The sequence below is a fragment of the Podarcis raffonei genome, chromosome 5 (genome assembly GCF_027172205.1).
Source record: "Podarcis raffonei isolate rPodRaf1 chromosome 5, rPodRaf1.pri, whole genome shotgun sequence".
In the NCBI taxonomy this organism is placed as follows: domain Eukaryota; kingdom Metazoa; phylum Chordata; class Lepidosauria; order Squamata; family Lacertidae; genus Podarcis; species Podarcis raffonei.
Window position 1 is genome coordinate 93,213,393 of NC_070606.1, and position 23,527 is coordinate 93,236,919.

At 43.6% G+C, this 23,527-nt stretch overlaps 1 protein-coding gene across 4 annotated transcripts; it reads left to right on the forward strand.

Moving 5' to 3' along the window:
* The first annotated feature begins 5,682 nt into the window (after positions 1–5,682).
* Positions 5,683–21,735, forward strand: RFC4 (replication factor C subunit 4). Of its 4 annotated transcripts, none has more exons than XM_053390670.1 (11): positions 5,683–5,805; positions 7,764–7,917; positions 9,846–9,924; positions 14,490–14,569; positions 15,647–15,766; positions 16,501–16,644; positions 16,913–17,033; positions 18,049–18,174; positions 19,218–19,298; positions 20,652–20,768; positions 21,544–21,735. In XM_053390670.1, exons 2-11 carry the CDS (start codon positions 7,784–7,786, stop codon positions 21,637–21,639), a joined length of 1,098 nt encoding a protein of 365 aa, XP_053246645.1. In that variant the 5' UTR covers positions 5,683–5,805; positions 7,764–7,783; the 3' UTR covers positions 21,640–21,735. The 4 variants fall into 4 exon arrangements, with proteins under 4 accessions (XP_053246645.1, XP_053246648.1, XP_053246647.1 ...); XM_053390673.1 differs by lacking the exon at positions 20,652–20,768 and adding an exon at positions 20,441–20,529 and having other exon boundaries at positions 21,544–21,617; XM_053390672.1 differs by lacking the exon at positions 21,544–21,735 and adding an exon at positions 20,441–20,529 and having other exon boundaries at positions 20,652–20,750.
* Positions 21,736–23,527: the final 1,792 nt, after the last annotated feature.

Genomic DNA, 23,527 nt, shown 5'->3' on the forward strand with positions numbered 1-23,527 from the left:
GTACCCCTGCCCGTACGGCAGGGGTTGTGCGCCCATCTCACTCAAGAGGCCGGGGGCCAGCGCTGTCCGCAGACACTTCCGGGTCACGTGGCCAGTGTGACATCGCGGCTCTGGCGAGCCAGAGCCGCACACGGAAACGCCGTTTACCTTCCCGCTGGTAAGTGGCCCCTATTTATCTACTTGCACCCGGGGGTGCTTTCAAACTGCTAGGTTGGCAGGCGCTGGGACCGAGCAGCGGGAGCGCACCCCGCCGCGGGGATTCGAACCGCCGACCTTTCGATCGGCAAGCCCTAGGTGCTGAGGCTTTTACCCACAGCGTCACCCACGTCCCTAGTAGTAGTAGTAGTGATATTTAATACCCTGCCCATCTGGCTGGGTTTCCCCAGCCACTAAATATATATATTTGTATGCATTCTTAAGGAAATCAGCCCTGAGTGCTCACTAGAAGGACAGATTGTGAAGCTGAGGCTCCAATACTTTGGCCACCTCATGAGAAGAGAAGACTCCCAAGGAGAAGGGGACGACAGAGGACGAGATGGTTGGACAGTGTTCTTGAAGCTACGAACATGAATTTGACCAAACTGCGGGAGGCAGTGGAAGACAGGAGTGCCTGGCGTGCTCTGGTCCATGGGGGCACGACTAAACAACAACATGCAATTTGGCCTAATATACACATTATCTTTTGCAAAGCATTTCCCCCTAATACTATGCATGCATGCACACTTAATGCTGGGTGTTTCCTACCTTGGTGAACTGCATTGCAAAATTCCAGAGTAGTGCAAATTGAAAAGGATGGCTGTGTTTCAATTCCTATGTAAATTGGGTAGATTCTCCTTTAAGTGCAAACTGAATAGAATTTCTCCTTCTTCCCTACTCTACTGAGATGCATTCCTTTAAATAAAATAACCACTACCACCTTCTGTATTGTTCCTGACTTTGACGCTGGAGATACCTCAGAGCTATGGTATTTCCTGACAGTACAGAAATACAGACAAGGGGCCTGAACTACACCTTTGCTTTTGCATTTGCTTGAAAGTTTATGGCATGAATTTGTGGTTAAGGGATGGGAGATGAACCATTAGCTGGATAGAGTATTTACGGTAATCAGAATTCCACCTACCAGCATACTTTGAAGTCTCCTCCATCATAAAACAAGCACAGAAAGACTCAAATAAGTGAATTACACCAAATGAGCATTTCCATTTCAAGGGAGCAAGGCTGGCCCTGGATGTCTTGCTGCTGGGACCAAACACAAAATGCCATCCTCTGCTACGTTTCTGGGGATGGACGCATGGCAGGCGTGCAGTAAAGGAGGAGATGGTTGCAGAAGACAGGGGCAGGAGGCTGTGAGTGGCGCACTACATGGAGGCTGCATCTGTCAGCTCTGCAGCTCTCTGAGCCTGCAGACCTGAGGCCAGGGATACTCCTGCAGATGCTCTCAGCGATCAAACTGGGATGTAAGGGTTTAAGTGGTTCCTAAGGAACCCTGGACAAAAGTTGTTCAGGTCTTTGTAGCCAGTGTGGTGTAGTGGTTAAGAGCGGTAGTCTTGCAATCTGGGGAACCGGGTTCGCGTCTCCGCTCGTCCACATGCAGCTGCTGGGTGACCTTGGGCCAGTCACACTTCTTTGAAGTCTCTCAGCCCCACTCACCTCAGAAAGTGTTTGTTGTGGGGGAGGAAGGGAAAGGAGAATGTGAGCCGCTTTGAGACTCCTTAGGGTAGTGATAAAGCGGGATATCAAATCCAAACTCTTCTTCTTCTTGCTGTAAATTAATATGATTAATTGCACATGCAATAATTAACATGTATTCTGGGGTGATACATTTTGTCACTTAAGGCACAGAAGCCAAATAGTTAGCCCTTCTAGTGGTTTGTTTTTTTAAAAAAAGAAACACCAAAAACAAATCTGACAACTGCTGGGAGAACGTAGAATCATCTTTCTGTTGTATAGGCCTAAGCTGCAAGTGCACAGAGACTGCAGGATTGCCCTGCAAATTCATTTTAAACACAGGGTAGGTGTGATAAATTGTTGTGTAGAAATAATTCACGGAAAGCCAGATGAATATTGTGCCAGAGCAAATGTGCTTCCCTTCAACTCTGTGAAGACAATTCTATACACCCAGAATTTCCACAACCCATTCCTTCTTCTTCTTCTTTAAATAAATGCTATAATTAATCCATTCTGTGCAAGTAACATCCCCTTCCTTGTACTGTACAGAAAACAACTCTTGTGTGTGTGTTTTAAAAAAAGACAGGTGCCACACTGCACAAATACTGCTGACTCTTTGCTGCCCTTGAGTTGTGATTTGGTCTGATTCAATAGAGGATGCCGCCACTGTGCCCAATAACAGGAAGCTATTTATTTCAAATTGCCCAAAACAAAATTATAGCTTTCCTTTCCCAGTAGAATGATGTAATTTTCAGTATGTTGCCTTCCTTGCAGCTTCCTTTTCAATAAACTGTTGTTGCTATAGAGACCCTCTCCAGGTTAGCTGTACGCCCTTGTATAGCTCCTCTCCCAAGTGATTACTCCTTTTGCCGTCTAGTTTAATTGTCAGTTTGTGCCTTTGCTTTTGCTCAATAATGCGTGTAGCGGAGCACTTCTTGTACAAGTAAGCACTGTTGACTCTACAATGACAATCAGGGCCACGACAACAGGATAGCTACAAATCTGCTGAGAGAGTTGGACTTCATCTATAGATAGTTGTTGTACAGTAAAGTAATGGGCCCTTTCTAGTCCCTGTTGCACAGACTCTTATCAGTGGCGAGCTGGCCATACCACCTGGTGCCTGTCTGAAAGGAAGGAAAAGGTAGCCACAGGACTTGCCTCAGCATCCTTGAACAGGAGTCAGGGCCCCCAACACTTCAGCAGGTCCAACCACTCTACTGACTTTTGTACAAATCTGGTATATTGGAAAAATTGTGTGCAGAAAACAATACATATTATGCCTGCCAACCAATATGTATGAGATCTCCATCTCAAGAGCACAATGTATCTGTGTGGACGTAGATGGTGCAACACTGCTTTCTGTGTTACTTCCTTTCAGTGTCACTCACCTCCATGTGCAATGTTAAGTGATTTATGTAGGCGTCTGATTATTTAATAAACATTTTACACACCACTTGATTGTAAAAACAACCACCACCACCTCAAAGCAGTTTATTCAGTTAAAAAACCAACAACAAATGAAAGTGTGTAACCATCTTTGAAAATAATGCTGAATAAAAGTGCAAGGAGGTTTATCACAAGCCTCTCTTGAGGCTCCTCCACTTACCTTATCCACAACATAAGGATTATCATTAATAACAATTACATTTGTTAATAGCTTTATCTTGCCCGAGGCTACCCAAAGAAATAACCAATCAATCAATCAATCAATCCACAAAGATGCATTAAAACACACACACACTCAGCAAGGTTGTTACAATCTCTTGCAACCTATCTGTTGCCTTAACCTCAAACTTTCTTCCCCACTGCCTGTGTTGGAAATTGAAATATACTCAGAGTCAAGAGTGGATTTCATGCTCTTTATTCAGCTCATGGTGGTGAGGAGGAATGGAAGTTCCCCCAGAATGTCTGCCTTATATACATTATTTACACAATGGGCCCCACGTGATTGGCTAATTCCGGGATTCTCTTGTAGGCCAATCAGGTTGCGGATTCCCTTCCACCTGGAGCTGGATTGGGTGGCTCCTGTGGACCAATTAAGACTACTGTATTCTGGATCCTATTGTTCTAGGACCAATCAGACTGCTGCATTCTGAATCCTATTGTTCTAGGACGAATCAGACTGCTGCCTTTTGGATCCTATACAACTCAGTACATAACAGAAACCATCTGTCTCGGAAGGCAATGGAGAAATGTGCCCTTTCTGGGTAATTATGGATAATTATGTTGAGATGTTTGGGGTGTCAAGGGAGGGGTAGTACCCCTGGTGGGGGACATGCCTTCTGGGCTAGTTTGTCCACCTTTGGTCCCCCATCCTGCACTCAGCTCTCACCTGTGGCTCCAATAAGCTGTCAGCTCATGGCATTGTGGAAACAGCTTCGACTGGCCAGCTAGGCCTACCAGGTGAGGGTAGCCAGTGGGCCTCAAACCCTTGGTGAGTTAGGGACTTCCCTGCATGCAAAGACAGGATCTGGCAGATTGAGCGGACAGGACCAAAAGCAGGTCTGATAGTCAAGAAGGCGGTTTCTGCACATGCTGTAGGAGGAAAACTCTGATCCTAAACCTCAACTGCCTTGCAACTATACTCAAGGAAAAATCCGTACCTGCTGCCTTGTGGGACATCTTCAGGATGGGAAAAGGCTGAGCAGTAGACCCTAAGGAGGTTGGATGGCTCCTTGTATGCCTTTCTGGCAACTCCTGCAGCAAAGCTGGTGCTAAATGTCTTGCTCTGCTTTCCTTTGGGCCAAATAAGTGAGGCCGAGAGGGGGGTCTTGTCGTCTTGGCAGCCCAGGACCTCCAGACACATTGCCCAGGCTTGCGCCCCAGGGAGGTCACTTCCATGCTGCTAACACTGGCTCCCTCCACCCCCGGAGGCGCACTCCTTTGTCTCTCGAGACTGGTGGATGCCAACCATGTGAGGTGGTTGGTTGCTTTCCTCCTCCTTGGTGTGACTGTGTACAGCTGAAAACGCTAGCAGCGTTAAGATAAATCCAGCAGCGTAAACAAGTTTTGATGGACGCAATAATGGAATACTGAATGGCATCGTTTTTGTAAAATATGCAGGGATTTATGATACTTAAAATGAACCACGGAAAGAGAAGGGAAGTGATTCTTATTTTAAGGATCTAAAACGAGTATTTTAAATTTTAAAACTGAAAATTTAATAAAAATTGCATTAAAAAAGAGAACAAGGCAGGAAAAAAACACCCAAAAGGTATTTTCACAGTTCACAGTATCAGTCTGAATCAGGGCCGGCCCACCTATGAGGCGATTGCCTCAGGCGGCAGGATCCAGAGGGGCAGCAGATCATGATGTAGGTATTTATTTGTCTGTTGTTCCCAATATAGATCTTTATTCCTCGCTCTTGTTCCTCATGCAGCTCTTCCCTCACGCCTTCTTCCCTGACAGGGAAGGTGAGGCACCATTTTGTGTTTCTCCTCAGGTGTCTAAATGTCTAGGGTCGGCCCTGCTGTGAATGAACATAAAAGGGCTGGGGTGGTGGGTGCGAACCCTGAACGTTTCAAAATGCCTGGATTTCTACATCGGTTCCAATAAGCGACGGACGGCCCCGTATGACTAACAAAACGCTGCCTGCAGCTAAAACACAAGTTCAACACTCGAGGCACACTCTCGCGCACGCATGCGCCCCACGACCTGCGCCTGCAGGGAAGAATGGTCGGCAATACTTTGTGCGCGCATGCTCAAATCTCTTCTCACGCGGGCAATTCCCTCCTCCTCTATCCAGAGAACGGGGAGGAGCTTACAGTTCAGCGCACGAGCGTCGCTTCCCTCTCGCAAACGACGTTCGCCTCTCCGCCTTAGGCGAGGGAAGGCCGGCCGGCCGACATCTCCATATATGGCGCGGCACGTGATGCTCCAGTGTCCTTTCCCCCCGCCCACCTTCCCTCCCTCCTTATTTCCCTCCCTCGGGGAACGGAATCTTGGGTCGGATCTCTATGGTCCGCTCGTATTGCTAGCGCGCCCTCATACATACGTATATACACGGAAGTGGTCCCGCTCCTTGACCCAAATGATCGGTTTTGGCGGGAGTTCTGGGGGAAGGGAAGGGAAAGGGAGGCCGCTTCAGCTGCGCGCTAAAGAGGCCTGAGGAGATCTGTGCGCGCGGCCGCTTCGCAGGTGCCTTTAATGAGGGGGGCGCGCTCTCGCGGTGGCGAACCCCTTGAAGGAGCGAGCGGGGGGGGGGAGGGGAAGAAGAGATTTTATTACACCTCCTCCGTCCCACCCGCTTCAGGGATCCGGGGCACTGCTGTGTTTTGTGGGCCGTGAAGAGTCCCTGTGTTTACTTAGATAACATAGCCCTGTTTAGGGAAGCTTTTAATGTTTAATAGGTTATTGCATTTTAGTGTTCTGTTGGAAGCCGCCCAGGCCTAGCCAGATGGGCGGGGTATAAATAATAAATTATTATTATTATGTAGCTGGAGCATTGAGGGGGTGGGCGGAGAGTGGTTGCTTACACTTGTTGTTGCTTTATCCTGCCCAGGGCAGCCCCAAGCGACTTACATCCAACCAACCAGAGAGACAAAAATCACCGAAAAGATATAGATATAGATATGTAGGTAATAGATATATATGCATAAAACTATATATATATATGTGTGTGTGTGTGTGTGTGTGTATACACACACACACACACACATATACGCACACTGTATATTGTATGTATGTATGTTGATGTTTAAATTTGGAAATATTGGACAAACTGAAATAGAAATACCCTCCCGCAGGAGTGGGGGTGGGGTTGCTGTCGCTGCCCACCTGCTTTTGACAGGCAGCTTCCAGGCCCCAACTGCTCCCCTTCCTTAGGGCTGCTTGCTTGCTTGATTTGTATTTATAGTCTGCCCTTCCCCCATGCGGTCTCAGGGTGGGCTATATGCAGCTTAGTTACAGTTAAGTCGTGTAGAGTGTCCCACCCCAAAGGGGCTTGTGCAAAAAAGGTGCGCCTAAAATGTATGTAGGGATGGGGCCAAATGCTCCTGGAGGGAGAGTGATCGAGGTGTGTGTGTGGCTACCGCAGAAAAGGCAGTCTCTTGCTTGACTGTCTCACAGGATTTTAGATAGTGGCAGAAGTGCTGGCAGGGTAATCGAATCACAGAATTGTAGAGTCGGAAGGGACCACAAGGATCATCTAGTCCAACCCCCTGCAATGCAGGAATCTTTTACCCAACATGGGATTTGAACCCACAAGCCTCAGATTAAGAGTTTCATGCTCTACTGACTGAGCTATCCCTTCGCCCCTCCAGATCTCAGAACTTGGGGAGCTTGATACAGTCTGCTTATCTTTGAACAGGAGATGTAAGCCAGGGACTCCTTCAAACAGAAAAGTGTTCTCTGACAGCCCTTCAGATAGAGGACTGTTCACTGTAAAGAAGAATGCATGGACATCGAAGGAGTTGTGTAATTGTCATCAAGGTTTCTGTACAACTTGCTTGCAGATTGTAGTGTATGTTTCATGGATGTGCATAGAGAAGCCATGATTGGGTGCAGCTCATGACTGGTCCAAATAAAACATACACCACAAGGTAGCCAATGTGATGCTACGCAGGTGCTGTGGACTACAACTCACATAGTCCCATATCATTGCCTATACTGTTTGGGGTTGATGGGAATTGTACACCACAGTTCTCTGAATTGTGAAAGGCACCTTGTTGCCTGCTCCTGGAACACACACTTTACAAAAAGCTGGATCTGATACATTCTCCTCTATTGAGGTGGAAGCCAGCTGGTCCATGAAATCAGCAAAATTAAACTACTTGTTCCTGTTGTATTAATTTCATGATTTTAAAGTGTGAAAATGACATTTCTGAGTAAAAAGGCTTTGTTGGTTCTTGATCATATGACAATGTATCCTTGCAGACTTCACCCTTTTTGTTCTTATATCAGAAGAAAAAAATATAGCCTTGAAGGCTTTTCTGTTTATAAATGAAATGGTTCAACAAAAATAATTGCTTCACTGTTTATTCTTATCAGTGGTGACAGGATTGAGGCAACTGAGAAATGAGTGGAGCTATCAAATTACAAAACTAATTTTTCAAATGACACGTGTGCATCATTTCCTTCACATTCCTCCTTTGCAGACTGGTGAGAAACAGCAGCAATGCAGGCATTTCTGAAAGGACCATCTTCAATCAGCACTAAACCCCCCTCTACCAAAGATCGGGGAACAGCTGCCACTGCAGGAGGCAGTGGGGAGGGCAAAAGGGTCAGAGCTATTCCTTGGGTGGAAAAATAGTAAGTATTGGACTCTGCTTTGGAATCTAAATGAGCGGTGTAATTGCCCAAGATGAATGTGAGGGATGAAGAATGCCTCTTGCTTGCCTGAGTGGAGGGGTGTGTAGAAATTGATTCTTGTATGGCTGGCATGTACCCTGCTGTGCAAAGATAAAGAATTGCATCTGTTGATCTGCCCACTATTTCCTCTTGACCCACCCACCACTGGCATGCAGCCCCCAGAAGGTTGTCCATGTGGAAATGTGGCCTTTGGCATAAAAAGTTTCCCAGCCCCATTGCTAGGGAAATGTGATCATCTACACTGGAGGTGTTTTAAATCATAGGTTTTCAACTTTTTTGGAGTCCATGACTCCCTTGACCAACTACATTCTTTCTGCGGCACCCCTGTGGGGCTCAGGAATCCAGTTATGTCACCCCTTGCCTGCAGAGCTGGCAGCCCCTCACCCCTCCTCTGCGGAGTGTTCCCTCAGCCTCCTCTCCCCTCTCATTGGGAGTCCTCTGGGCAGCCGCCGCCCATGGTCTCTGAGCTGCTTCCCCCACCCCAAAGAGAGGTGCCTGGGGCTGGTGGACTGGCTGGATGGGTTCCCTCCCTTGCTTTCTTACTCCAAGGCCACCTCAGCTCCTGACAACCAGCACCCCTGGTGACCCCAGAGGCACCATTCGCCTGGGGAGCTTGTAGTCAGGGATGCTGTAACAAGCAGCCACACAAGCCTTTGGGAGGCAGAGACCCGAGAAGGCATCTGAGGAGAAAGGGAAGGAAAGAGGGACAGAGGCCAGTGTTGCCCTCAGCACCCTTGACCATCAGTCAAGGCACCCCCAGGGTGCTAGGGCACACTGGTTGAAAACCACTGTTTTAAATAATGACTGTGACTGTAACCACTAGATGTCTCCACTTATATTATGCCTCTCCTTGTGTTGGTGCTCTGTTTCACAGGACAGTGTTATATGTATGCCAGTCCAAAGTTAATTCTCCTATATAAGCAGTGCAGTATCAGAGGAGTGGCCTGTGGAAGATTGCAGAGGTTCTTTCTGTGGAAAAGTAAAAGCTGAACTTCTGTTGACATCTTCTTTGATGTTGCACTGCTTGCACACGCAGGCCAGGTTGCTCATCTGTGTCTGGCTACTACATCGCCAGATGTCTATTTTTTTGCATCAGAGTATTAGCTAAGGGACGCGGGTGGCGCTGTGGGTAAAAGCCTCAGCGCCTAGGGCTTGCCGATCGAAAGGTCGGCGGTTCGAATCCCTGCGGCGGGGTGCGCTCCCATTGTTCGTTCCCAGCGCCTGCCAACCTAGCAGTTCGAAAGCACCCCCGGGTGCAAGTAGACAAATAGGGATCGCTTTCTAGCGGGAAGGTAAACGGCGTTTCCGTGTGCGGCTCTGGCTCGCCAGAGCAGCGATGCCACGCTGGCCACGTGACCCGGAAGTGTCTGCGGACAGCGCTGGCCCCCGGCCTCTTGAGTGAGATGGGCGCACAACCCTAGAGTCGGACACGACTGGCCCGTACGGGCAGGGGTACCTTTACCTTTATTAGCTATTAAGACTTGCTGCTTTGACTGAAATATTTGTTAAGCTCCAGATTTGACGGGTTATTTGCTTGTTTATCTCTGTAAAATGAAAAAGAAAAGCTGGCAGCTGCAGAAATTTATTAGACTCTGCAGTGTATTCATTTAAAAGCTTTCCTAAAATCATTTTCAGCAGGCAGTGAAAATAGCAAGGAAGCCAAAAGCAGGTCTTTGGAATGATTTCCATAGGATGGGTGACACAACTGTGACAGCTGTGCTCTGCATCCTTGGACCACTAACTTCCATAAAAGAGAATTGCTTTGCTCATTGATCTAAAGGAACAGAGAAGCTACATGTATCAATACTTCTGTTCAGAAAATATTAATAATACATGCTAAGTTTCTTTTAATTCTTTTTTTTATGTAGCCGCCCAAAATGCATGGATGAAGTTGCATTTCAAGAGGAAGTTGTTGCAGTACTGAAGAAAACCTTACAAGGAGCTGACGTGAGTATTGCAGTTCTCCCAGCGCTTCATGGCATATGCAAGTTAATTTTTCCAGTAGAAGATAATTATTGTGTGTAGTCTTATGAATCATACTTTGTGTCTATATAGTCAGAATAAAATTTATTGGCCGTTCTGCAGCTGTATGCTCCCAGAACAGCTCCCAGAACAACAACAAAAATTACAATAAATCCTTAACAGTTGAGAGTTAACGTGTAATATGGGACAACTTATTGAGTGAGTCTCCAGGAGTATCATGCTCTTGGGACTCCTTTTGTGGGGAATAGATTTTGATGGCAAAAAAACAACCAGAAGGGAAAGTTCTGGAATGGTATAGGAAGCTGCATTGTCCCGTTGGTCCATCTGGCACGGTACTGTCTATACTGATTTGCTGCAGCTCTCTGGGACTTCAGACAGACATCTTTCTCAGCCCTTTCTGGAGATGCCAGAGACTGAACAGTGTGCTGCTCTGCCGCTGAGCTACACCTCCTGCCCAGTTTAATCAGCCCTTTCCCAGTGCCACTGCTGAAATAAACTTCAAAGGCTTCCCTCTGCATTTCCTAAAAGAAGCAAATGAACACGAAACTCTGAAACAACCAGGGTTGCATATCCAGTGCTAGTCCTACTCAGAACAAACCCACTGAAGTTAACAGGCATGACTAACTTACAGTCATTAATTTTAATGCATTTCCTCTACGCATAGAACTTAGCTAGGTACAACCTCATGTGTATTTTTAGGGTTGTTAAACAATGCTTTAAAATGCGGCAGTAGAAGCTGAGACAACTCCGCCCCTCCCCCGCCCCGGCCTTTCTCTTGTCGTTTATGTTAGTGGCTGGTTTGGCTCTCTGGCCCAAAAATACACCCGTACTTTGGGTCACAGAAAAGGTCAGTGTAATTCGCTTGCCCCATCTCAGGTTTCCTCCCAGGCCAAATCCAGCACTCCACTGCATGCAGACATTTCACACTCCATTGACCTGCTTGCAGCCAGTTGCCCATTGCACTTTTGTCTCAGCAAAACATCAAACAAGCAGAGCAAGCCAACCCTTAGGTCACAGTGCCTTACTCCTGCCTTTTTCTACCTCTGTGGTGATGAGTGACTTCTGACAAATGATTGACAGATAATGCTGAGGCTCCAGACCTACCAGTTTAAATTGTAGAAAACTGGATATCTGGGTGCAAGGCCTGATTGAGGAGATTAGGGCCTTTCCGAATAGGGCTCCCCCTTACCCTGAAAGGAACACATGAAGGTACTACAAAATAAGTACTGTGGTATATTAAGGGCTATGGCATAAGCTTTCAAGGACTACAAAAAATAATCTGGTACAGTTAATGTAATGGCACCATTATAAATCCGGCCTATGTGAAATAGAACATTGTACAAGTGGACTTACTCTTGCAATGGGACTTCCCCTTTCCTCTCCTTCCCCTGCCCTGAAGTTCCTTGAACAGTTCTCAAATTTGCTGTAGAGGATTGGGGGATATTCTGGAGTAGATATTAGGGGGCTTTAAGGAGAGGAGAAGAGGGGGAAGTCCTGTTGCATGAATGGAAGTCTGTTCCTCTTGTACATAGACCCAAACTTCTTCACTGTATTGGTTTTATTCAACATAGAGCTAAGATGAGCATTCCATCAGTACAAGGATTCCCTCTTGCACAATGAAATGTTCTTCCCCCTCTTCTTCTGCATGCCCCTATGATCTGTTCAGGGGTTTCCCTCAATCCTCTAGAGCAGATTTAGGGACAGCATAGGGCATGTGTGGAGGGAGGCACTACCTTTGCCTTAGAGCAAAAAATTAGCTGAATGCCACCCTTTTTCTGTATCTGATGTTTCACATAGAGCTCGATCTTGCCTTCCTAGGGAAATGTGCATCATGTTTAATCATATTCATCCTTTGTATCGTTCTTCCCAGTATCTGCTTTGTACGAAAGGCCAGTAATACTTGGCTCCTCCTACTCTTGTGATCTTTTCATTCCAGCTGTTCATTACAAGAACTCTGTAACTAAAAAATAGTACCTGGTTTTTTTTTGTTTTCCTCCCCCCCATTCCTTTTCGTGTCATTAAAAAAAAAAGATGCCTGAGGTCTTACATCTGTAAGTTGCTGCGATAAAGCATGATAAAAATGCTTTTAAGTAAATAAAATACTTTGCAACCTAGTCTTTTGGTAAGAAGGTTTAGCTGGAGTTTGAAGAAGATATGCTTCCACTGGAACATCTTAAAACTTGCAGCTAAACTGCCACTCCATCTCACGCATTCTTTGGGGGAGATAGCAAGTGCTAAGGCTAGTTATTAATACTTGTGGGGGATGGGAAGGGCAGTAATGTTGGGTTGTACATGGCTCATTTCTAAGAACTCAACTACAACAAACATTTCACATGTTAAAAAGCAGGATACCTCTTGTCAACACTGCTCCAGGGCACCTTAATCTGCCCCTGAACATGTCCAGTCTCTTTAGCACCTGAAGTAGCTATTTGCGTCCTGGCCATTGTATTGAATAGTTACATTTTAAGATGATTCAGAGTACTACATGGGATATTTGACCATTGTTAAATAATAAGTTATCAATTGACCAGCGTCTTGAAATTAGTCTACAGCTTGTTAGAATAGCTCAGTTGGTTAGAGCGTGGTGCTGATAACATCAAGGTTGCAGGTTCGATCCCCATATGGGACAGCTGCATTTTCCTGCATGGCAGGGGGTTGGACTAGATGATCCTCAAGGTCCCTTCAAACCCTACGATTCTAACATGTTTTCTACGTAGAAATGTCCATGCTTTTGAAAGTGTTTTGCACCGTGTGTTGTAAATTTCCACATATCTTTAGCCTGATAACAGGCCACCTATAGGCGCCATAACTTCATCATTGGCAATAGTCAGAAATAGCGTAGCTTGGTCATGTTACAGCTCTGCTAAAAATACAGCTATTAAGTTAGATAAAGGATTAGGAGATCCTTCATCGGACCTTACTGTAGGTGCCGGCTAAATGTGCTGTTCAAGTTTGTGGTATTCATTCATTGATTGGTAAGTGTAGGTTTTCTGCAAAAGTACCAAATGTTGAGTAAAGTAGCAGGATAGTGGCTGTTTGGTGTGCAGCTCTGCTTGTGTATGAACCCCACAAACCTGCAGAATAGTGCATTATTCCTGCCATACCATTATGAAAATGAAAATTCAGATGGGGTCCTCTGTAATCCTAAACATGCTCTGAAGAATGGAGGTTGGAATCCACAGAACCAAGCAGTGAGCTCTCAGCACACCCATGGAGCACTAAGTGCCAAATGGCTCTTTAAAAAGATTGGCGTTACTTTTTATCTTTTGCAGTAATCAGAGACAAAGACACACAGATTTTAAAAATGCAAGCATGAGCTTCTTTTAAAAAGGGGAGTGGAGATGATGACTTTCAAAAGACAGTCTGATATTTCTGTGGTTGCAAGAGAAAGGACCAGAAATCCCACTGATTTCTTTCTCTTTCTGTTTTTGCCCGAATGTTTAAAACATACATGTTCATTAGTTAGTATGTACTGATCAACTATTGCCAATTGAGCCCCATGTTGGGCAAAAGATTCCTGTATTGCAGGGGTTGGACTAGATGACCCTCAAGGTCCCTTCCAACTATACAGTTCTGTGATTCTAATTGACAGCCTACTTATTTGCCTGCAGCCCAATGTTCCATGAAGCCAAAAATGCTGCTGGATAGGTGGCCATTTACGTATTTCAATTTTATTATAGTGTCATTTTGTCAGCAGGTGTGTGAGGGCTCCTGGTCCCCTAGACTTGCTCTGCAACAAAAGTCTTGCTTGCTGAAGGACTTCCTCAATGTGATCTGGCTATTCCGCCGCCCCCCCCCCCCCGTAAAGGTCCTTTGAGGGATTGGGCATAAACAGTCACTATTTAAAAAAAAAAAAAAGCTGAAGGAAATTGGTTGAAGTAAAACACAAAAGACACTTCTGTGTGTGTTCTGTGACAAAATCCAAAGCGAGTAACTCTTGTTGATTTTAATAGAAAATGTTCCTTTGCATTGTTACAAGAATTGTTATAATTCATTATTTTCTTAAAAAAGCAACTTAATATCATTTATTCACAATTAGTTCATTTCATAGTTAGCATAATTACCAGACCTGTTGATGATTAAATTGCCTTTTGTTATTACTTTAAAGTATTAAATTAATTAGAACACTAGATTTCTGTTTGACCAAATCATTCACTGACCTGTCCTGTGTCCAACTCAAGTATGCATCTCTGTATAGTATTTAAAATATTATCTAAAGCATCTGTTTCACTTCTTTCCTTCTGTCTTGGGGTTACCAATTACAACACTTTGAAAATAAAAAACTAAAACATAAAGATAGCACTTGAAACAGGCCGGTAAATATTGATCAGATTAAAATCTATGCCTGCAATTATACACAACTCTTATTTGCAAAATCGTGTCCCATGCTTGAGTTGCGGCATAGACACCTATGTAAGTGTTGTAAAACAAATACTCAATGATAACATCGCCTGAGGTTTCTTGTTCCTCTAAAATATCCACTTACAAAATATTGTATGACAGCGTTGTTTAACCTCCTGCTGTTGCAGCTTCCCAATCTCTTGTTCTATGGCCCACCTGGAACTGGAAAAACATCCACTATTTTGGCAGCAGCCAGAGAACTCTTTGGGTAAGTGTGGGATCTAGTGGCATTCAAGTGTCTGTTTCGAGTCCGACAATCCTCTAGTACTTTTGGTGACTTAACAGTAGGCACTTGGTTTAGTGCAACATGAAGAGGCAGAAATTAGGCAGAGTGAATCTTGAGTTTGCAGGCATTTCTCTTCCTCCAGAAGAGATAAACCTGTAGTTAACATCGGCAGAACAGTTTTAAGGCATAGTTACTGAAGCTGAGACTTTAAGAAAGGTAACCAAAAGGTAATTTTCCAAACTGAGCTCATGATGATTTTGAGTGTTTGGAAGCAAAACAGTAATGCATGGCTGCAGAATTTGTGGCCACAAAGTCTAACACTATGTATTATGGAGCAAGACAGGTACTTGAACTGGTCACCCCCATTCATGCAGTCTCCTCCTTGAGACTAGGTGGGTTTTTAAAAATGAGATTTTCCTTCAGTTGCATTTTCATAACTTGCATATATAAATAGAGAAGAGATGCACAAAAATGGGGGGGAATGTCACTCAGTGATTTGAGTGTTTTGTTAATTATCCAAGTGAGTTCCTTTTACAATCAGTATAGAAGTTTTAACAAATTTAGGACGTTCTGATCCCTAATCATAGGGCTAGAGAAGGCCTTGTATGCCTTCTAGTACAGCCTTCACCAAGCTGATGCCCTTTGGACTGCAATTCCCACCAGACCTATCAAGTACAGCTGATGGGAGTTGCAGTAGGGAACATATGGAGGACACTTGGTTGGAAAATGTTGATCTCGACCAACTTCATGCGGGAAATCCAGAGCTTAGAGCCTTTCAAGTTGAGATGCTTTATCCTAGTCTGTATCTGTTTTGGGCACAATTGTTTTTATAGTTTCATGTTTTTGTTGTCAAATCACTTCGGGATGTTAGTGATTCATAAGTTAACTGAATAATGAATCTGTAGTCCAGTTCCCCAAACAAAAGGGAGGAAGGGGAGCGAGAAAACCTTGTTTTAACCAAAGAAAACCAACGTCCAGAATTCAAAATGCAAAACCAGATTAATAGCTCGGTATAACAAATAGGTTAAAATTTGGCTGAATTTCTGTTCTGATAAACAGACCCGAACTGTTCCGGCAGAGAGTCCTCGAGCTGAATGCATCTGATGAACGTGGAATACAAGTCATTCGAGAGAAAGTGAAGAGCTTTGCTCAGCTAACGGTGTCGGGAAGTCGTTCAGAGTAAGCGCAATGATCAAAGCTGCCTCGTAGGATTGTATTTCTCTCTGCTTTAGTTTTATAAGGGTTCGCTCTGTAATGCTAAATTAAGCCACGAGTCAGCATCGCACGGTGGATTTTGGGCTCTCGAGTGAGTCACGGGAGCATAACTGCATTCTGAGGGAATTTATCCTTCACATGTCTTGCACCACTGTACCAGATAGGACATTTATGGAAGCCGTGAAACTGTGTGCAAGCTTCCCAAATGCTGAATGCACTTGTCTTCTATTGCACCCTGAATGATTCAGTTGCTGGCATACAGACAGCAGCTTGTCAGTCGTTGTGTGTGACATTTTATTTCCAACATCCAGTCTGTCAGTTACTTGAAGAGTTGGCTGAGTTATGGCCAAGCTGGCTGGGGAAGATGGGAGTCTGTGGGCCACAGCACCAGGGAACTCAAGATTGCAGTACGCTGGAATAGTGTGAGGGACGTTAGCTTGTCCTTCACAACAGGGAGCAAATTGTCTTGTCCAGCCCTGAATACACTGTCAGAACTTGAACAGGATATGCCACAGTATTCGGAGACGCATGTCATCCTTGAAATAAAAGTTCCGAAATATTAAAACATCTTTCAACTCTCAAAAATGGATAAAAGTGGCCAAGCAATACTGATATCATCGTATGTTGGATTTACAAATATAACCTGCACTTGTAGCTTAAGTTGTTAATGCATGTTTTTGCAATGGGTGTGTGTTTAGTGGCAAGCCGTGTCCCCCATTTAAGATTATAATCTTGGACGAAGCGGATTCTATGACCTCAGCAGCCCAGGCAGCTTTACGGCGCACCATGGAGAGAGAATCCAAAACAACACGCTTCTGCCTTATTTGTAATTACATCAGCAGGTATGTATGGGTTTCACCATGCTTTCTTATTATTTGATGGAAAACATTTATTATTTCCTAGTTCCCATTGTAAAAATCCTAAACTTGCATTGTAAAGAGTTGCTTAATTCCCCTTGGAAAATGAGGAACGTAGCACAATTGATGCTTTGCTAAATTTTATTTTATTGCTAAGGGGCAGGAAGTAGTGGAAAATATATTGTTGTGTTCTGCGGAAACTAGAGAGGATGGATTCCTCTTGTAATTGCGTTTCACTTTCTCTTTTTCACAGGATAATTGAACCCATAACATCCCGATGCTCCAAATTTCGTTTCAAGCCCCTTTCAGACAAAATCCAGCAACAGAGACTTCTAGACATTGCTGAAAAGGAGAATGTGACAGTCAGCAGTGAGGTAGCTTTTCTGTTCATTCAGAGATTCATTGTTTTTAATTCTGTGAAAAGAGACGGACGCAATGCTTAGTGTATTTTATTCTGGGTCACTGCTGAGCTACATGCATAGTATAATCATTACCCATATTTTACAGAAGGGGCGTTGGTCCAGCAACTTAGTCAAAATAATTAAGCATAGTTAGGGAATTTCTGTGCCAGGTCAGTGGTGGCTAGTATTTTTGGCAAGTGTGCCACAAGTTCAAAGTACAGACTAGTGGCATTCTAGAGTACACAAGTGGTTTTGCAGTACAGTGGTATAGCCTTACCTCTTTATTAAGTTTATTAAGCTAGGGTGCAGACTGCAGTGCAGTGCTGGAGAGGCTGGGTTTAGGCCTGCCTCTTCAATATCACGACACATGCTACCCTGCTTTTATTCAGGAGTGCTGCAGCCTCATGCTGCCAGTGTCACGGGGCTTTGTCTGGAGCAAATAGTGCCTACCCATTCATACCAGTCCTGGCATCTGCAGTCACACTGTACTGCATCTCTGTTTAAATAAACACAGTAGGCCTCTCTGGCAGCAGTGAGAGAGCTCACACATAGTTACAGAAGAGGGAGGAAGAAACCTTATTTGTAAATTATTTGTATATTTGATTAACTTTGCTAAAGGAAGCATTCTGTTCTAGCTCAAACTTGTGAGATTAAACATAAAGCTTACTCTTGTGTTCCTAGAACGTTATCCATGTTGTGATACAGAGATCTGACAGTGTTGGACAAAAGCCATGGGGACAGATCACACCACTTATAACGTGATTACCATGAGAGCATTTGTTGATTTGTAGTTGAGAAGGAAAATGTGTAACTACATGTGACTAATGGGGAAAGTGCTGTGTTCGCCCCCTGAACGTGTTAGCCTTCCTTCTGAATTGGGTAAGATATGGAATCTGCTGTAGGAAAAGAAGAGTACTTCAGAAAAGGATCTCAACTGCCTCATCTCTTCTTTGATTTTCTTATAAAGCAGTATTTATTTCTTCCACAGGCAGTCTCTTACCTTGTCCATGCATCAGAAGGGGACTTGAGAAAAGCAATCACACTTCTTCAAAGCGCTACACGATTAACAGGCGGGAAAGAGGTCACTGAGAAAGTTGTCACTGAAATTGCAGGGGTAGGTCTAGTTTGCGTATTTCAGTTGGCCCAGTCTATGCTTGCAAATATTGGAAGACTGCTTACATAAAATGGTATTTTTTCTTCACAGCTATCTGTTCAGTTGTACCACGCTTGCTTTTTCTTTCATGACTTGCCCTGAATACTAAAGTTCACAGGGGTGCAAAACAGGGCATACAGAAATATATTCCATAGACACTTGTGAATTATTCAAACATGAAGAAAAGCTTTTGAATACAGTCCTCTTTCATTTTGCTTAATTTTCTGTTTCTGCAAGGTCTGACTGATTTATTACATGTTTATTTACTAGGTGGATGCTATTGCATCTAACTTATGTCACAGGATCATTTATAAGTTTGGAAATGTGAGACCAAATCCATTCCCAAAGCAGAATCTTGGGGCAGAGCATGTTGTCTCTGAACACCTGTGGTTCTGGAAGTTTGAAACAGACTTATGTTTGCTGATCCAGCAGAAGACAGAGAGGCATAGAATATGGCAGAAATCAACACTGTGGATTCATAATCTTTCATAAATTGCATTGCAAATGTGGCAGAACTGATGTTTCTATCATCTTAGTTCCATGACGAAGGGGTGGTTAAAACATAGGAAGGATACCTAATCCACTCTGAACTATTTGTCAGGAGGGAAATGAGGCCATGGAGTGAAGTTACGGTATCCCCAACAGATACTGCAACTACACACGACTTTCACTAATCTACTGCTGCTGCTTTACTGCTAATCTAACTGCTGGCTCTCACTAACTGGGGCAAAGAGGTTCTGCCATCCCCTTTTTGGCATTGCGCGATGAATGAAACTGGAGGAAAAACCAGTGGTGCAGCAGTTGCCATATGAGGATTTTCCTACCTAAAAGGTGTGTGTAAACCCTAGAACATTGGTTGAAGTGAAGAAGACCTATGGAAAATGGTATGTTCTAGTGATGGCTTCTGAACTTTTGCTTACACATCAGGACTTGCAGTCATTGTTTTTATTTTTTATTCTCGGTGCTTCAATGAGATGTTTTTCTTTATGCAACTTTTGTTTTAGATTGTCCCTCAAGGAATTTTAGATGGTCTACTAACCGCATGTCAGAGTGGCTCATTTGAAAAACTGGAAGCTGCAACAAAGGTAGCTTGCTTTAGATCTTAAATGTACCAGGGATCAGATCAGATTTTTTAAAATGCTACTTTTCTTTCTGTATTGGCAAGTTGTAGAGGAGGTAGTAGTGGTTATGAAAGCATGTTGAAACAAAAAACTGCTCGTCTTTAAGCCAGTCATGGTGTAAATGTAACATGAACTCTCTGACATTTATTCCCTGTGACCTTAGGTGGGAAAGCACTCTCAAAGGGAGGAGTAGCACTCCCTGGTTACAAAAATCCCCAGAAGTAAATGCATTATGCGTGGATAAAATTTATTTTACCCAGAAAAACACTGCCCACTTTTGTCCCTGGCTCTGTCCACTGATATGTGCCCCCTTTCCCCAAAGGTTTCCCAGAGGGAGCTGGGCCCTCCAGCTACAAAATGTGCCTTACACACCTGCAAACAGCTCTACAGTCCTTATTGCAAGGTGTATCCCAAAACTGTAGGCTTGCATTAAACTCCAACACACTTCTTGTGGGGCGGCACTTCTGATAATCCCAGATCCTTTGCTGCCAGATCTGACATTTCAAGCCTCTTGGCAGCTCCACTAGCTGCCCTACTAAGCATAAGTGGTAGCTGCACATGAAATGGCCTTTCTGTAGTGTGAGACTAGGTGGATGAGACATTGGCTCGCGATTAACAGTGCAAGTTAGCACTTTAAAAGCAGGAGTGGCTAACATTTCATCACAACTTGGCCCCTGGTGATGCTAAGAAACTTTAGCTAACTACTTCCCCAAACTTCACTTCTTGCTTTAGAGTGTTGTATATACTTACTTACAATTGGGTGATGGAATAGATGAATTGTGAAGATGAATTTTTAGTTTATCGTACCTCTTTAGTCTTTCCCGGCAGCTGGTCTGTGCTTAGGCATGTGACACACACACGTATTCCAGAATACTCAATGAGGCTGACACAGAGACTTCACTTAAGCTAATTAATCTGATTTGTGTCTAAAATGACTCATTAAACAATGGTGTGGTACTTGTGTACAATAAAACAAGGTAGCTTCCTGTTGTCTGAACCATCAAATAATCCTCTGGGTATTAGACAAATCCAATTTAAACTACCTGTTCTGAATTTGTATCACGTAGCACGCTTCTTTTGGTAATACCGTTACTCTCTATTTTCAGAAATCTCATATTGCAGTATACCTTACGTGGTATTGTAGGGAGACAACAATAAACTAAGCTTTGTCTCTCCTAGCTTTTTGTGATTTACAGTAAGTCAAGGAGTACTTTCCGTCTGCAGTGATGTAATGTTTTGGTTGTCTAAGCCTGTAGCTTATTAGTTTAAATCGGGTAATGCTAGCTGCTTCCAATATTTGTTTTTCCCTATGTCCAGAATCTGATCAATGAAGGTTACGTAGCTACTCAGTTTATAAACCAGCTTCATGATACCATTATCGAGAGGAAGGATCTCAGCGACAAGCAGAAATCTGTTATTGCAGAGAAGCTTGCTGTGAGTCTTCATTCTGTTTCAGTTCTTTTTACATCTAGAATGCATGTTTGCTTGTGGTTTGGGGGCCATGAGAAATCCATTATTTGTGCATTAGTGAATTCTTCCCAAAGAATGGTATCCTAATGGTACTCTCCCTGTAGGAGGCAATTCTCCTTTCATGGTAACAGGCAGTGGTAAGAAGGGCTTCAAGAGAAATGGACATTGGCCATTGTAACCCCAGCCAACTTGCTTGAGCTGTCTAGTCACTACACACAATGGAAAAGCAGAGGGAAGATTTTTAGCATTGCACTACATTTATGCGGTGATTAACAGGGATGTTTTATTCCCTGTTCAGAACAGGGAGAAAGACACAATGAGCTTACACAGATTTCACAGGTGTGACTTTCACTCCTGCTAGAAAGAAACAAAAGGCAGTAACTTTTTGGGTGTGCCTTTTTCCGTCCTGGTAGGGAAGGAGACAATACCTGTAGACCAGTCTTGTTAGTTACAAGCAACTGCAGTGCCTGCTTGCAAGACTAGCTGAGAAATGCAAATTTAAATTTAGGTAGGGATTCCTCTAACAAATGGTCATACATACAACCAGCTTTAGAAAATGTTGGCTTGAGTAAAGTGTACTTGGGGGTGGTCAAACTTTTGATTTTGAAGCTCCCTATAACAGCTTGAAAAACCATGTTCCCGAGAGGCAGGGAGATGTAAAAGTCTGCTCTTCTCCGAATGCATTATATAGTTATCTTGGGAGATCTTGAAAACTTGTAACTTTTCCTTTTTTTGGCAGGAGACAGACAAGTGCTTGGCAGATGGGTCTGATGAGTTCTTGCAGTTGATTAGCCTCTGTGCGGTGGTGATGCAGCAGCTAATTCAAAACAACTAACAGCACGGCAAAATATTTTCCTTTTGATTACTTCATCCTATTTGATGCAGCTATTTGTGGTACTTTTTGATAATAAAATACAGCCTTTGTGCCTGACATTCTAGTGGTATAACAGTACAATGAAAATGAGCTTTACTTTTACAGCATTTCTGCTGCCTTAAAAAAAGGAATGCAACTTTTTATTTTTGTACTTTTTTCCTAAACGTTATACTTTAAAACTAATACAGTGCTGCCATAGCTAAACATTTGTCATTTTCACCTTTCATAGTGCAATTCACTTTAATTTTAACATTCCTTCTATTGTCATTCATTGGGATTTTGGTTTAGGTTGCTGTAGAATGCACAAGAACTCAGGATAAGTTTCTCTACACCTAGCAGTCTTATTGAAATAAATTATCCTGTGGAATTTGAACTTTACACAAATTATGGCATAAGCTTTACAGACTTTGCTTGTGTCTTAAACAGGGCTACCTCCAGGAAAATTTTAGTGTAAGCTACATTTCGTAAGAAAGCAAAGTACTTTGTCCTTGACCAATAACTTTGAATCTGACTCCTAAATACCTTTCACCATGCACATTTTTGCATTGATTTTACTTTTCCTGTTGACCCACACTGAAATGTGGCTAATTTGGTGTTGAAGACCTAACATTGCTGGGGCATGGGAATGACACACAGGACAGAGGTACAGCCTATTGGAGACCAATCTCTTCCAGCATTGTTCTTGCAGTGACCAGCAGCCAATACCTGTGGAAAACCCTAAGCAGGATCTGGGCACAATAGCCATCTCCCCCTCCAGTTTCCAGGATCTGGTGTGTTCAGAAGTATTATAGCTAATATTGTAGCTTTAGCTGTTATAGCTAATAGTGATGGATAGCCTCATCCCCCATGAATTTAATCCTTTGGTGGCCATCACTGCCTCCTGCAGAGGCAAGTTCCATAACCATCTTCCTTGGATGTCCACACGTTTTCTAGTGTGAAAAAAAATTCATTGATCTCCTTGTCTTCCAACACATAATTTATAAACTTGTATCATGTCACCTTCAAAGTCCCAAGACATAGTCCCCATTGCAAAGCCTGGATCCAGACCAGCCACTGCTTTTGCCTATACAGTAGTTGAGCTGAAGGAATAAAAGGCTGCAACCCCCCAGTGCATCAGGTAATCGGATAAAGTACATTCAGATGACCTTCCAAATTGCCCGAGAGTAAAGCCCTTTGGTCTGGGCCCTTGGTTGTCAGCTGCATCTATGTCCCCCTTTTGAGATAATCTAACCATCACTGGCAGCAACCAGAGTGGGGAAGCTGTTTGTTTACTTGCGATTTATTTCGCTTCACAAATTGTGGCAGAAAGCAACAAGTTGAAGGCTTTATATAAACTAATGGCCATGACACAAGTGAAAAGCCAGCCCCATAAGACAAGTAGCTGATAAAACGTGCAGCAAGTATGCTAAAAGTCTGGATTATAAACCCAGGAAACAAACTGAAGGACAGAATATATTTTTTCCCACTGATCACTTTTCAGTGCTTTTACAGACAACTTGGGAACAGGCTTCTTTCTAAACATGCGATCCCACTGCAATGATCTGCATGTTTTTACTATTTAAGGTATCCATTTAACCTATTGGTTTTTGTCCCTGTGAGGCAAAAGTGCAGGATAGAGCTACAAATTAAATAGCATCAACACCTCTATTTAAATCAGTTTATAAATTACCTATGTTAGAAATGAATCTTGCCAGGCACAGTAGCAATAGCTATAGTACTGCTATTCTCCTGAGGAAAGTAGTAATCCCTCATCTAAGCCACACATACAGAACTCAAAGTTGAGACTGTCTATCGCATGGGAAGGTAAGGATTGTGTTGTCAAGAGCTCACAGTTGGGTGCATTGGTTTA

Coding starts and splice junctions, on each gene's coding strand:
- RFC4 (XM_053390670.1), top strand. CDS start 7,784: ATGCAGGCATTTCTGAAAGGACCATCTTCAATCAGCACTAAACCCCCC. Junction 7,918..9,845: donor ATTCCTTGGGTGGAAAAATA/GTAAGTATTGGA, acceptor TTTTTTATGTAG/CCGCCCAAAATGCATGGATG. Junction 16,645..16,912: donor ATTTGTAATTACATCAGCAG/GTATGTATGGGT, acceptor TCTTTTTCACAG/GATAATTGAACCCATAACAT.